The sequence below is a fragment of the Zootermopsis nevadensis genome, unplaced genomic scaffold (genome assembly GCF_977971745.1).
Source record: "Zootermopsis nevadensis isolate Lab colony 2312 unplaced genomic scaffold, Znev_1.0 Znev_ptg000029l, whole genome shotgun sequence".
NCBI classification, from domain to species: domain Eukaryota; kingdom Metazoa; phylum Arthropoda; class Insecta; order Blattodea; family Termopsidae; genus Zootermopsis; species Zootermopsis nevadensis.
In genome coordinates this window covers 11,269,995-11,286,254 of record NW_028259161.1, presented here as the reverse complement: position 1 = coordinate 11,286,254, position 16,260 = coordinate 11,269,995, and the positions used below count along the sequence as shown (strand labels likewise).

Sequence of the window (16,260 nt, the reverse complement as noted above, 5' to 3'; positions counted from 1 at the left end):
GTTTGCTGTGTGTCTAGTCAGTTAGCTCCTCATAAATATTCCAGTTTTTATACTCTGGACCATTTTATATGCTATTTTTATTATTAAAAAATCTGTTTAACAGGAATTGATGAAGATGATGGGTCTGAAGACATGGATGCTATGGCTTAGTTGGATGATAAATGCTTTACTTGTGAATGTAGTTACGGTCACCATAATTACAATTATACTGAAAGTGCCATTTGGTGATATTGCAGTACTGCATCATTCAGATTTCTTTCTGATATGGCTCATCCTTTTGTTCTACTGTACAGCTGGGATTACCTTCTGTTTTGTTATTGGTTCAGCCTTCTCTAGACGTAAGTATATATCTATGATTATATTTGATTATGTTGTATAGCTAAAGCAGGATATCAGATAAGTTATGAGTTATTCATATCATTATAAAAGATAAGGCAATTTGACAGGATGACAGTTGCTGGAGAAATGGTGGAGCATTTACTAACCAAACATCTGTAGACACATGGACCACATGTTATTGCCCATAGTTCAGAAATACAATTTTCCCTCTCCTCATTCAGTATTAAACTACTTTTTTGATATAAATATTCCAAATAGGCAAAAGGATTCAGTCATTGGACATTTTAAGGAAAATATGTAGGTAGTAAGTTCAGAATAAAATAAATCAAAAACTGAAGTCAGATTTGGTAACATCTGCAGTTTGGTTAACTCTCAGTGTTTGTATTATTTATGCACTTGAGAATTGCGTGCAGCAGATTGACAGTTCTTCCAGGTAGCTTGTTTTATTTAAATTTAACACCTTGAGACTGTGTAATGTGCTTTATATGGCAGAACCACACACAATACATAATCGTCCTGTGTACTCAGAATGTCAGAAATGTCACTGATTTTTAACATTCTATCCAAGACTCATTTTTAAGATATTCAGTACGTTGTGTGAAAAAAATGAAAACATGAATTATTTCTGTGTGAATCTTCACCAAACTAAATGTCCTGACAGTCTTTCATATACAAAGTTTTCAATCTCATAGTCAAAGGGATGTGTTAAAATTGTCTTCTTTCTAACTAACCTAGATCCTTTAGTCATCTTTTAATAAAAAGAAAAATCAATGCTTTACAGGACAACACAGGTAAAACCTTAATTTGATGATGGCTGTTGTAGTCAAATTAATTAAGTATGAAAGTAACTAGGTGAGTGAGTTTGTTGACAGAAAATTATCACTTTCAGGCCAGCACATCACATCACTTGTAAAGTACACCTTTTTGTTTTTAGAATAACTTATTAATGTATTGCATTTCTTCATGTAATGTTGGTGATAATTTATGGGCTCCATCTCTTTAAAAGAAAGAATGTCTATTCATAATTTAGCATTAAAAATTATAAAATGGTATTAAAAAGTTTCGATTTAAGATACCTAGTCCAGATACAGGGGTATGAATTGCAGTCTGGTATATACAGCAAAGAAAGCACAAGGGTGGCTCATGTTTAATTATCTTCAGTATTTTCCAAGAAATTAAATGAATGAACTAGCAGCGTAATGCATTAAAAATAAACTTTACATTCCTGGAAGCCAAATCTCTGTTATCTAAATTATGTACTTTGATGCACATGCCCTTCCTATTTTTTGATTATAGCTTATCTCATGAAAGATAACAATTAGGTTAAAATTTACCCATACATTACACCTCATTATTAGCAACAGTGTGGTTTTCAAATAATGTTTCTTAAGTAAAGCATCATTTTTCTTTGTAAATGCATAAATATACAATTAAATAAGTAAATGGACTCCTCTTGTTGTTAACTGCTTTGACTTTGTATTAAACTACACAGAATTTCTGACTTGAATCACTGTAAAACAATAGAATTAGATAAGACATCTGACAAACATTATTGACATTGATAAGTGATGGATGATTCAGTGAATTTATCATGTGCTATGGAGACTTGACGACCTTCCACTAGGCAAAATATAAAGATGTCAGGTCATATGCACAAAATTGGATTCATGCAGGTGACTTATGATGATAACTATTTCCAAATTAGTATTGGTCTCTAGAACTATTTTTTGAAAATGTATTAAACTCTTAAATGTCTTTAGAGTTTATGGATGTGTAGTATCATTATTTTTACTGAGTTTATGATTTACCATAGTGTTAAAATCTCAGTTCTTGTCAACTTACTTTGTCCCTCTTGGTCTAAATATCTTTCTGACAATTTTGTTTTTAAAAAACTTGTAATTCAAGATTTTCCCTCAAAGAGTATGAAAGCCACATTTCACACCCATGTTCTCTAGTGTTTTGGAAAGTAATGATAAAAGGATTAAATAGAATAGAAACTGAATTTCCTTAATCTGTTCCTCACCTAATTTCTTAACAAACCTCATTTATACTTTTTTTTTTTCAGATACTGTTATTAGGAAGTGTTTTCAAGTGATTTATTATTTGTACTAAAAAAAGACATAGATTTTGATTTTGTGGCATGCTTATGTATTTAGTTTTATCCATAGGTACTTGTAGAGAAATTTTTTTGCTGGTCTGTAAAAAACAATTTCTGCAAAGTTTTCCTCCATAAAAGTAATATCATTAGCCTATACAAGACCACTCAATTTCAGCCTTTCCTCATAGCATGTTTGGGAACAAATTAAAGGCAATAAGTGTTGCACATTACCGTGTTTCAGTCTGTTGTGAGTTAGAAATTAATCAGATAGATCTTTACGTATATGTAATCTATTGGACATCTCATACATACACATTTCAATTAACCTCACAATTTTTTTGGAAATTCTAAATTGAAGCAAAATGAAGATTTCTGTCTTCTGGGTTGTTGCGCTGTTTAGACTGGTCGATGTTAACCAAATGTTATGCATTGTCTCTATCTTACCTGAATATAAGCATTTTTATAAATCTGGTAATGGCTGACATACTGAGTCATTATTGCCTTTTATGTCTGTCAAATGCAAAATAAAAATATATCAGTAGTTGACCTGTTATGATGGAATCCACATTGATAATCACCAATCAGTTTGTTTACAAATTGAGTTGCACTGGTAACACATACTGTATGTTTACTTGTAACTGTTCAGTTGCAGGTCATTCATTTGTTTAATTTAACTGCTGGAGTCATTAGTTAAGAATATTTATGTAAATTATGTGGGCACTGTTCATCGCAGATGTCAGATACACGAATGGAAGAAGTAGGGAGCTGATTATATAAAGCAAGGTTTCTTCCAGAAGGAAGTAATTAGTGACTGCTTAAAAGGAAGAAATTTTGTTGCTGAGTATCATATGTGAAATAAAGTAAAGTACAGCAGTCCTGCTACATGCCATGTAGGTCGTTTGGCGGGAGAGGAAATATAGCTCCTACTCATTCTTGACCTCAGCACTAGATGGGATGAGTGGTCAGCATCGAGCCCCAGCCGTGTTTCATCCCCAGGATTGGACCCCGGTACCCATTGGATAGAAGGCTGGGTGGGCCCCAGAGCCAGTATGGGCACCGGGGCTTGAGGAAAATCCTCTGCCTCCTCTCAGGGATTGAGCCCCATTCGTCAAGCCCATAGCTAGTCATTATACTGACTGAGTTATCCCAGCTGTTATCATATGTGAAACTTAATTAATATTTTAAATTGTACTCATCTGTATGTTTTATACTTAATGACTTATTCCACATCCATAGAATCTGTGTATATAGTTTTCTTTCTGTGGAAAGTTGTCACCATTCTCTTTCCCATTCTTGTCATTCTTTAGTTGTATTTTCATATTTCATTTAGATATTTGAACTGGAATTTGATGTTTACATTTGACTTCTAATTTAATCAATTTCAAACTATGTAAACTACTTACAAATATGTATGTTTGGCTATTTTGAGCCCCTGTGGTAGTTGTGTGTGTGTGTGCGCGTCCATGTGTTTGCACGCATGCGTGTGTGTGTGTGTGTGTGCATGCATCTCTCTTGCTGTCTGAATCTCAACCCTGATTAGTGTTTCTCACGTTCTCATAAATTGGATATATAACTTTAATCTGGAAATTGTTACTAATTTAAATAAGACGTAATAGGTTCTACTAATTTCTATAAAAAAGAAACAAAATTAATCTGTAATTTTTTTAAATATTTATCTCTCCTGTTAAGTTTTGATACCAACTGATAAACAGTTACTAACATCATCTTGATTACTTCCATATGTGTGCTGTGATGTTACCCAGCTGCAGTTTACATGTAGGCTAGTGGTTACACTATGAAATATACATGTCTCTGAAGCATACATGTGAAATCAAATAATTATAAAAATGTTAAATGATTTCAGCAAACTTGGCCATGAGTGTTGGCTTTGTTCTGTGGTTTGCAACATACTCCGCTACAGCCTACCTTGTTATGACTGGAGATTCTGTTGATCTGGGTGTCAAACTCTTATCTGCTGTTCTTCCCAACACAGCAATTGGTTGGGGCTTTGGTTTGATTGTATCCTGGGAAGCAAGTGGTTAGTAAAAGATATCTGTATTCTGGGTTGTATCACCATGTAGTCTAGTAGAAGTTTGCCAGTATTTTAGAGATACTTGCTGCCTCTGTCATTACAGCAATAAGTAACCTTGCATTGGTGAATGCAGCAAAGAGTAGCCTCACCATGGAGGTTTACTAAGTAGGATTTGAGGTTCTCATGGCAGCAAGTATTAAGAAGGCTGTCATCTAGATTGTTGTTCTGTGTAGTCTGGCTGTAACATAAATTTATTTTATTGTTGGTTCTTTAATATGAATTATTCTCTGCCATGGTTTGAGAAAAATAATTAAGAATTGCCACATTTACCACAGTGCCAATACAGGCAAGATTATTTATTGTTCATAAACATTGAACATTACACTGAATACATTTAAACACAAATATGACTGTGTATTATATATTCCATAGTATTTCTTATGAATAGCAGTTAAAATTAGCAGATTCCCTTTTCCTGTTTACTGTTTAAAGTTCTTTATTAGTTCTTGCCTCCATTTATTGACTGTCTATGTTAATAATTTCATGAAAGCATCAGTAGAATGATTTGTGAAGTTCTTGAATTTAAAAGATTGTAAGAAAAGGTCTATTTTATTTATGTCAACTTTTGTGTAACATATATCAGTAGTTGCTTTCAGTTTTTTGTTACCTTTACTTAGTAGTTTGGTATTGGTTTTACATATGATATTCTTGCTTTCTTTAGGTGAGGGACTGTCCTGGGGAAATTTTTTTTCACATCCTAGTGGTAGAGAAGGTGACATCAGTGTTGGTCTTGTATGGGTGATGCTTATTGTGGACATTGCCATATATAGCATTGTGACATGGTACATTGATTCTGTCATGCCAGGCAAATATGGAGTGGCAAAACCCTGGTACTTTATTTTTATGGTATGATAATGATATTTATTATTTCTTAAGTTTAGTGGTGTAAGAGTCTTTAAGTCAAAGCAGAGGTATGAAATATTTAAGTTTTTACAGTATTAAAAACAATTAATTTTCTTGTGAAAATATTGTGTCCACAAATTTAACAGTTGATGAGCAAAAAAGAGGCTGAAACATCTAATAACTAACTATAAAATAAGTAATATACTATATTAGCGAAGATCTCAAATATTAATTACTATTTGTCTCTAGGCCAGTGACATGTTTATTTCAATACAATTATCTGTGGCTTATAACATCCATTTTATTTGTATTTACAAGACAGAGTTTATATCTTTCTGCAATGCCTTAATATAAAAGATTGTCAAATTTTAATTTGTAAGAACAGAGCTTACAGATTGTTCTTCTATTAGAAGTCAGATCATTATTTCATACCAGATCCCATTAAGTAAGGTAAATTTAATCAAGAATGAAATGTGTGAGGTTCAGCTACTTATAATAACTTACTTGAAATGTGTCATGACCCGTGGCCATGATGAAAAAGCAAGATCAGGCCTGAGGCTGTCCATGTCTGATGTAGGGAGTGGTTTAACAGATGTGGCACAGAGAACAAACAGCTTTAAGCAGGAAGATTTCTGTCTTCTGGGTTGTTGCGCCGTGTAGTATGGAAGATGTTTACCAACGTTTCAGAGGTTATACTGCCTCTGTCATCAGGGCGAAGAATGTGCCAATTGAATGGAGGGGGGCTAGGTTAATAGGAACCGGACAGTGCATGGAGTAGCCTCCAATGGGAGCAGGTGTCAAATCAGGTGTGGGTGGGGACCAATAGGAGCATGTGAGAGAGAGAGGGAGAGAAAGGAAAAAAAGAGAGGGGTCAAAGAACAGCCCTTGTGAGGTCCTCACAAGGGCTGTTCTTCAAAAGAAGTCCTTGTCTGATCTTGTAAATGTCAATTGTCACCACTTTTGTGAGAAAATAGTAGATGCCACTTCATGGAGCTGAGTTCTTCCTGAGAAGCCAACAGTCACTCAGCCCTCAAGAAGTTCCCAACATGTTATGGAACCCTAAAGTTTATTACCATGTTTACAAGAACCCACACAGTAGATACCACCAGTAACATTAAGTTATCATTTCCCATTGCCTGTGGAGAACTAATAGATTTAAGGGATGGAGAAAGAGGTGAAATCAGGGTTTGTGGTTTGTTTAATGATGATTTATCAACTGCATAGAAGAGAATAATGTTGGATGACAGGATAATTATGAATAATAGATTGGGAAAAGCATGGAACAAAGCTGTAGTGGCCTGTTTTTAGATCACATTGCTGCATTTTCCTAGGGAGACTGAGGGGCACTATGATGGTAGGTCTTCAAACCATTCTTTATACCTGAAATCTTCTGATCATTAACAGTAGTGCTAATCATTATACCATAGAGTTAAGTGTTATGATTATGGAGCTCTGTATATGCCTTTATGCTAATTTTTACAGTGTACATTGCTATAATAAATATGATTCTTCTGTTACAGCCATCCTATTGGTGCAGCAGTAAGGTCAATGATGAATTTTATTCAGGTGATCAAACAAAAGTTAACACAAGGTTTGAAAAAACCCCTAATAATCTGCATGTTGGGATTAGGTTACAAAATCTTCGTAAAGTATTTCAGTCACTGGGTGGATTCAATAAGAAGGTGGCGGTGGATGGAGTCACTCTAAATATCTACAGCGGAGAGATTACAGCACTGCTTGGACATAATGGTGCTGGTAAAACGACAACCATGTCAATCCTCACAGGTAAGAACTTAATAGTGAGTGACACTTTCTGTCCAAAATTAGTACAGCTAATCTGATGAGACAGTGAGAACCTTTAGAACTCCAAAGCTTTAGATAGAATTTTCTTATTTTAACAGGACAACATTTTAAAATTAAAGGTTTAAATAAATGGTTTACATCACATAGTGATACTAAGTGTTCTTATTAATGACATGCTGTCATGGACAAGATAATGATCTTTGGGTTTAGTATCAGGTTGGGAATTTCTTGACTAGCTCAGTGACTATTAGATTCTCCAGGACTCTACCTTATGGAGTTAGTATTAGTGGTCATTGTTTATATTAATGATTCAAGAGGTTTGCAAATAAATCAAAACATACTACTCTTTACAGCACAGCAAACTCAGGATTTTGAAAATAGTCAAAGTGAAATTATGTAAATTTAACAGCAGTTGTATGGTCTGAAGTTTTTACGGCAACTAAGTACCATGTCAGGTCAGGTGTTTTCTCATTAAACCACCTGACATGGCTGGTAGCCAAAGAAGAATTCATTATATTTAACAGCAGTTATCTGTGGCTTATGTAATATAATTGTGATACAGTAATATAAGGCAGAAACAGAATTTATGTGCATGAGTGTTTTCAATTCTTTAAAACCCTTCAATAAAATAAATATATTATTTGTACTTGTTATATGTAAATAAATGCATCTTTTGTTTCTTTGTAAGATCAATAATTACAGGTATCTGTTATTAATAATGATTTCCAGAGGTTTTACTTTAGTTTTTAAATTTATAGTTTTATGTTATTGCCTTCACTGCTTTGTTTTATTTTTATATTTTAAGTTTCATCTTCGTAGCTGAGAGTTATGATCTTTGATTACAGTTTAGTCATTCACTGACCTCTTCTGATTAATATACAGGTAGCCCTCGATTTACGCCGGGCATTTGTTCCTGGACGAACCGGCGTAAATTGAAACTCTTTTATAATGTAAATCAATGGGAAATCAATGACATGCGTTCTCAGCACCCAAACATTGACGAGTAATATAATGGCATTACATTTAAAGCTATGAAATAACATAAATAAAATAAAGGGAATTTAAAAAATATATTTTATATACCTACAATCGGCAATTCGTTGGTCCCCGCAATTGACTGCGATTCTTTCATGTGATTGATGTGTACAGTCATTTCTGCTGTTATTCGATAGCTGCAGTCATGTAAAACGCCGACCTATAGAAAATCGCATAGTGAAAATATCCCCGGTACCTCCGCAGAGATTAAATTAGTCCTTTGGAAGTTTAAAGCGCCAGGAATGAAATTGCATAAGAGCAAACTCGCATATGCAAGAGTTTGCATTTCACAAACAGCTTTTACCGATTCATTGAATTCGCATTAACGAAACATACGTAATTGCAGAGAGATTATAAATATTTATAATTTTTATTCAAAATCAGCGATGTAAGAATTACGATTTAATATAAGAATCAGTACGAGATACATTGTAAAACGTTATAAAAATAGTAAAATATATTTTTTTCACTTTTTGACCTACTGGTTTCAAAATCGGCTTTATTCTGATTTGGCGCAAATCGAGGGCTACCTGTATTCTGTCTTTCTGGTTTCACCAAGTCACTGCATTTGTGAAAGCTATAATAGTTTTTTGCATACCATCTACTTGTTAGGCCCAACACATGCCATCACATCACATCACATATGACATGAAACCTGAGTTCTAAATTTTGGGCCTTAAGTGTTACCCAAATAGCCAGGCCAGTTTCATGTGACAGAACACACACAGATTTTCTTATGTAACATCATTCTTTAGAAGCCACATGCAATATTTCAGTGCTCAGTTTCACTGTTAACTTCTTTACATTTGTATTAGTGTGTGGTCTTTGTTCATTTTTATGTCAGAATTTATGTAACTTTGTCACATACCACCTACATTTATCACAGATGAGACCTGGTCAACATTAACTTGATGCAGTAAATATCAGTATTAGTCTATGGAAGTAACCAAAACCATAAGTTTTGTGTGAATTAATTTACAGTATAGAAATGGAACAATGTCCAGTATTTCAGGGATACTGAATTAAATATTTTGATGTGGAGAGTTTCCTTTTATGTGTTCACCTACTACCCTTTCTCTTTTGAAATTCTGTGCATAAATTATCTTTGACAGGCATGTATTCTCCAACAAGTGGTTCTGTGTTTGTTGATGGCTATGACATCTGTAAAAACTTGGATAAAGTTAGGGAAAGCTTGGGCCTGTGTCCACAACACAGCCTGCTCTTCACAGACCTTACTGTCATGGAGCATCTTCTATTTTTTGCTATGGTAAGTAGTTCCACACTCCAGTGTTTTATGGCAGAATTTGTAAATATTTTTTACATGTTTCTGTTATGATTTATTTTATTTTGGACAAGTTAATCTGCACAGAAGGTGAATTTCACACAAGATGAACTGGTAATTAAAATCCAGTTTTTAAATTGCTCAGTTATTAGTACTGGCCGAAACTAAACACTGTTGATGTGTTTTGTGTGTATTCATGTGCCAAAGAGTTTTCTTAAAAGCCTGATTGTAAAATATATATATATATATATATATATATGTAAAATTTTGTGAATTTGTTATTTTTATAATGGTTTAATATAAACAGTGTAACAATGCATAATGAATTCCAAATGATCACTGTCTTACATGCATTTATTTTACTTGGGCTACATGGTACAGCATTATTTTTGTACATACAGCTGTACATATAACTTTTATCCAGGTAATCAGTGAAAATAAACAGTTTACCATGATTGTTATTAATCTGTTTATTTCAGTTTTCAGTACTTCTTAAATCTGAGTTTTTAAATCTCTGTTTAATATATTTGATACTCTCATTGTAAATACTGGTGCTCCTAAGGTAAATTTGGTGTTCTGATAACAGCTTTCAATTAACTCTAATGCATGGTACCAAATTAAAATGTTTAATGTTATGTTTACATGTTTCAGTTGAAAGGGTACTCTAGACAGGAAGCAAAGAAGGATGCTATAAGATTTCTTCAGATATTGAATCTTACTGACAAGAAAAATGAAATGTCTTCAGCTTTATCTGGAGGAATGAAGAGAAAATTATCTTTGGGCATAGCTTTAATTGGAAACAGTAAAGTAAGCAGTTATTTCTAGCAACCTTTGTATTTGGTAATTCTGATGTTGCATTACTTGCAAATTCTGATATATTATTGGTTCTAGGTCTTGATCTTAGATGAACCAACATCAGGATTGGATCCAGAAGCCAGGAGGGAAATATGGGATATCTTGTTGGTAAGAAAAATAGTTTATTATTATTTTCTGATAAAGTACAAACCATGCATCTGCCCAAAGATGTAGCATAGACCTACTTGTAAATGCAACTGAAATTTGTTCTTACACCTAAGATTTCTGAAGTTCATTAACTTTAACACCATATTGTATTTTATATTCATTTGTTTTTCTGATTGTTATTTAGATATCTAGTTTCTTTAAAATACTGAGGATCATGAAAATTCCTTCTCTTTTACTTTATTATAAACACATCAGCTGTATTGTATCCACATGAAAGACCTAGCTGACAAGGTAACAATACCATGAGCGGCAGCTATTGAATAATGCTGCATCCAGATTGGAATTATATTCATTGCTTTGTAAATTCTTGATTTGACAAACTGGGTCCTGCTGGTCTAGAACTATGTCAGAGGTTGATGAAAGACTCTCAGGCTGCAAGCTGCGTCAGGTGGTTGAATGGTGAATACACCATATCCTGTGCCAACGTTTCAAAAGCCATCTCTGCTCTCATCCTCAGGGCAGCTGTGTAACGTTGACACAAGATATGGTGTATTCATCATTCAGCCACCTGATGCTGCTTGAAGCCCGAGAGTCTTTCATCAACTTTTGTTGCCACGAAGCTTCACTTTATGTGTCAGAGGTCTCTCAATAAAGACCTTCCACATCTAGTGCAAATTTTTTCATGTGCCTTCCCTATTCTGTTAGAGTCAGAAAATTGTGAATTTTCAGAATATCAGGCCCTCACCATGGTTCAGAGTTTATGTAAGTGTGTATGTTCCCTTTGTCATTATAGTTCTCATCAACATTATTCTGTCTTCTTTACCCGTGCCAAGCAAGAAGGTTATAGGTAAATCAAAGACTATGGTGGCAGTATAAACAAAGGAAAAAATTCAGTACTATTTAAGACATGACGGTGTTAGTAAAGTGTGCTTTTAATACTTTCTGGTTCCAATTTTTTTTATTTCAGTCAAAAATATCCCTTCCCCCCCTCATTCTGACACCCAGTCTGTTTTTGTTTTGAAGTAATTTATGTTGACAAATGGAAGAAGTTCCCACAGAATGCTAAAATTGTAGTGCAACTGCTGCCTCAACGTTACATCCACTGGAAAGGAATGTGATGTTGAGTCCCTTTGATGTTGGACTTGAAATGCCAAAATACAAAATTTCCAGCAGGTTTGAGTAAATATGACAAAATCCTATCACAAGACTGAAATGAAATATAATGAGGAAACAAATGACACCACATTGTTCTTATTAACATTTCTGGCTCCCACCAAGAGTATCCAAGAATTGAATCATGAGATGATCTTACACTTTCTACATTCTAACAGAATATGAGAGGGGAAAGGACTATCTTAATTACAACACATATCATGGAGGAAGCTGATGTTCTGGGAGACAGGATTGCTGTCATGTATCATGGCCAAGTGCAGTGCTATGGTACTTCTTTATTTCTCAAAAATTTGTATGGTGAGTACAAAATTGTAGAACACCTTTGAATTATGTCATCTTAAATGCAACAAATGAAATAAAGTATAAAAATCTGAGCTGTTTAAAAGTTGAATTAAAACCAAACAACACTGTTCAAATTAATGATATGCAATGCCAACAGTTACTGGTGCTTTCTGTACAGGAAAGCTACAATATTTAGCCTATAGCTGGTATCTCTTGATGGATATGCATATTACAAACCCTACTATGGTAGATAAATTCAGAATGTTTTGAGAAGGTTTGTCATAACAGCACTTATTAGATATGTTAATGTGTTGAATATTTTAGGAACAGGCTACCAGTTAAACCTGCTAAAAGAAAAATATTGCAATGTGACCAGGATAACAGACATCATCCAGAAAACTGTACCTAATTCTGAATTTAAGAGTGAAATGGGCTCAGTGCTGTGCTACATGCTTCCCTCTGAGCAATCTAAACATTTTCCTAATATGTTTGAAATTTTGGAAAGAGATAAACAAAATCTGGGAATATCTAGCATTGGAGTCTCCATAACCACACTTGAGGAAGTATTCTTGAGGTGAGTTGATGTTAAAAATAATTTAGTCATAATTTTTCATATTCTTAATATATGTGAAACAGCCAAGGAATGTTATGTGTTACCCTATAAGATCAGTGTGGGAGGATGTCTCTGTTTCATTTGTGAGAGCTGCTTCAGGGGTCTGATATGAGGAACATCATAAGGTAAAGCAGAACTTCAGAATTTGTCATCATTTGGCATGTGGCAAAATTACATTAACCCTTTTAAGCCAAAACTCATGTAAATAATATTTAAGAAATCAGTCTGTACCACAAAGAAAACAACACTTCACCATCACTAAGATTAACTGGTTGATTCTGTTTACAGAAATAATCCCTGTTTACACTGAGAATCATACATAACATAAATATAAAATGCAGAGTTATTGATTATTAAAACCAGTGGGTCATAAATTTACCACTGGCCATTAAAGGGTTCATCAATACTTCAGAAATTATGTTTAACTAGCAGTGTGATAAAAATCTAATTGCTAGTGGATGATATTGCAGAACTTGGCAGTGAATACTAAGTACTGTCCACAGATGATGAGGAAAACCCTGCTGGGGGAAGTCATTTCTGGTGCGGTGCGGGGGGAATGTTACTTATCAGCTGGACTAGAGGGCTGTTATTGGTGGGAAGTGTGATACGTCAGAGTTTTACACTACTGCACACAGACTGAAAACATCAAGCAGTTAAGAGTAGCGTGTAGTGAGCGCACTTGTAATGTGTTCTGTGGGTGTTGTAATAATATTCTAGATTAAATCACTGTGCCACTGTGAGGTAAACTTAAAGCTGTACCCATTTGAACACATGAAAGCCTGTCGTCTGTTGTTCGTTCATTGGTTGTGGAACGAATGCTTTTAGGATTGGTCGTCACTCACCGCGAATTCCTAACAGGGATTTTCTCCTGATCTGTGAACTGTACTCTGTGTTGTTCTGTAGAAAGTTAATTTTATTTCGAAGCTAATTGAGTGTAATTGTACTCACTTATATCTGTTAATTAAAATCACACATCTTTGATTATAACTAGGTTAAATTAATCAAGTTCTTATGGCTCTGTCATAGTTGCACTGGTTGTGTTATTGCTTTACAAGGGATAAATACCATAAAAATGGTCATTGTCTGTGCAAATCTTTGGAGATCCGAAAAATCACTTTTCTACCACTGAAAAAGAACAGATTATGTTTTCTTTTAAACTAATGACTATTCTTACTGAAAAGAAAGGGCAGAGCTGACACATTACAACGTCTGTTATAATTTTTGTAATAAAATTTCTGTTGATTAATTTTTCAGGGTGGGAAAGGAGGCTGCAGATGAATATGATAAGAGCATAAACTCTGAGCCAATTCATGACAGGTACATAGCACTAAATGGTAATTCTGAAGGTATGAAAGACTTTAAATATTTCTGTTTTAATTTAACACTTTCTGTATTAAAATGTTTCACTAATAAAACATGAAAATGTTTGTTAGAGCAGAAAGTGCTTAAAGCATAGGAAGAATTATAACAGAACTCAGTGATGAACTTTATAATAATATTCAGTACCAGTGCTCAGAATATATAAATCTATGCATAGCTTTCAAAAGAGATGTGATTGTTTCATTGATGAAAGACTGAGGAAGTGTCTATTTTACAATCACCTCAGCAGTGGAATAATATTTAAACACAGAAGATTGTAAAAATACGATGCATGAGTTCAAATTGACCAGAATTTGTATTGTTTCTTGTAAGTACCAGTGTGAATTAGTGTCATTTTGCACAGTCTGTAGTATATAGTCCATAGTTTTGCTTTTGTACCTTGAGAAGACTATGCAGTATGTAACAGGTGAGATGATTTATTAGCACGCAAAGTTTAAAATTCCAGGTCAAATATGAATCACTGTCATATATGCACAAAACATGAAATATATACCACATTAATATATGCAAGTAGTTGTATTGCAGTGCAGTTATGAGAGGGGCCTAAAAATGTCTTGTAAGGTATACCAAAGTTGTATGAACTTTAATGCCTTGATTCAGAAGAGTAGGATGAAAGTTAGGTTCTTATTTTTATAATACCTATAAAATAACTGAATAAATAACAATCTTTTAATCTGTGAAAATATAAACCTGGTGTTTCTTGTTCTATGTATTCTTCATCCTTTATCTATTGCTTCAAATTTGATATCAGATGTTTGTTCCAGCTTTGACATCCAGCAAGATTGTGGGGACAAGTCTGATGATTCAACAAATAATAGCCTTGTTTATGAAGCGAGTTTTGTACATGTACAGGGAGTGGAAAATGAACTTAATATGGGTAAGTAATATTCTCTCTCTGCACGCTTTCTCAAGTGAGACCAACAGACAGTTAAGTTTTGGCCATCAAAAAGTTTCAATAATTTAATTAAAAATGTATTAATTATCATTGCTATTTATCATGTAAGTTTTCTATAAAATAACTTAACCAGCTGCAGTACCAGTCATGAAATAACATGTCTTGAAAACTAATGGTAGAGTGACTTTACAGAATAATCTTTTTTAAAGATAATTATGGAGGTTACATAACTATTATTTGATTAGCAGAATGTTGGAGACTGAAGTAACACCTAAGCTACTTCCAAAGATGAGTAAGGTGCTATGTGGATATGAGAAATACAAGAACCGTACTAAGTTTCAGAGCTCATGTTATGCAGTACTTTCTGTCTTGCAGCTGTCATTGATCACCATTGTCATTAGAAATAACTTTAATCCATCTTAGTAGCATCCCCACATCACAAGTGGATGATGGTGTCACCTTACAAAACAGGCACAAGCCAGAAAACTAAAAGAATTATAACTGGAATCTTAGAACTAAATAAAGTATAAAAAAATATAATGAAAAGTGTATTATACAAAATTTAACCTTATTATCTTAAATATCAATTTACATTGTGGCCTGGACTTTTTCACTTTTGTAGATCATCACTTTGCTTTATGCTGTTCTTGATTTAATGCCTAGGCTGTTTGCCTTGTCTCCCTTCTGTCAGTCATGCCACATTCTTCTCAGTGTTTTCTATTTATTTCTTCTCCTCAGTATCTGGGGCTAAGCTTGGCATGCTCATCTGTTTTGTTCACTCATGACAATACTTTCTGATCTTGATATTTGTAATGTTCTTCTCATTTCTTTTTTCTCCGCCTCCTGCTCCCAAATATCTTATTCCATTTCTGTTTCTTTTTGCCTTATTTCTTATTCTGACTTCTTGTTCTTTAACCATTGTATTATATTTGTTCCAGTGATATTTTTTGCAGTTACTACATTATTAATTCTACTTTTTCTTTATTTCTTGTAGGCTTTGATTGCCATTGTAATGGCTATTGTCACAGTGATTCTTGCAGGCAGTGGTAATACTGATACTGCAGCAGAACCTGCCCGCATCTTGTCCTTAAGGGATTATGGCCCAACTGAAGTACTCTATTCATCAGATGTTCAATCAGTAGACTGGAGTGTTGATGACTCATACATAGATCTTGTTAAGTCTGTGGGGTCCAGTGTTAATAATCCTGGAAAACCTGTCAACCATGCACTTCTGGAGGTTGGGAAGGACAGCATCAAGAATTACCATACAAAGTTTATTGTAGCAGCAGAATTCAATGCATCTGATTCAGCAGGAGTGTCAATATTAAATGCCATGTATTCACCTTCTGCTTTTCATGCAGCACCTATCTCCCTCAATCTTATGACCAATGCTGTTATCAGTTCTAAAGACTCAAGCAAATCAGTAACAGTTATTAACCACCCTCTGAAGTCAAGAGAGGTA

The 16,260-nt window shown here is 34.2% G+C and overlaps 1 protein-coding gene across 4 annotated transcripts in view; it reads left to right on the top strand.

The window, feature by feature from the left end:
- Positions 1-16,260, top strand: part of LOC110840980 (phospholipid-transporting ATPase ABCA3-like) — a 33,072-nt gene that overhangs the window by 8,167 nt on the left and 8,645 nt on the right. For all 4 annotated transcript variants that reach the window (XM_087358103.1, XM_087358102.1, XM_087358105.1 and 1 more), the window contains 12 exons: positions 104-338; positions 4,302-4,475; positions 5,191-5,375; positions 6,893-7,157; positions 9,323-9,477; positions 10,144-10,299; positions 10,384-10,455; positions 11,787-11,925; positions 12,235-12,484; positions 13,778-13,869; positions 14,668-14,780; positions 15,793-16,257. In XM_087358103.1, the coding sequence (XP_087214229.1) occupies positions 104-338; positions 4,302-4,475; positions 5,191-5,375; positions 6,893-7,157; positions 9,323-9,477; positions 10,144-10,299; positions 10,384-10,455; positions 11,787-11,925; positions 12,235-12,484; positions 13,778-13,869; positions 14,668-14,780; positions 15,793-16,257 (2,301 nt within the window). The remainder of the gene's footprint in view (positions 1-103; positions 339-4,301; positions 4,476-5,190; positions 5,376-6,892; positions 7,158-9,322; positions 9,478-10,143; positions 10,300-10,383; positions 10,456-11,786; positions 11,926-12,234; positions 12,485-13,777; positions 13,870-14,667; positions 14,781-15,792; positions 16,258-16,260) is intronic.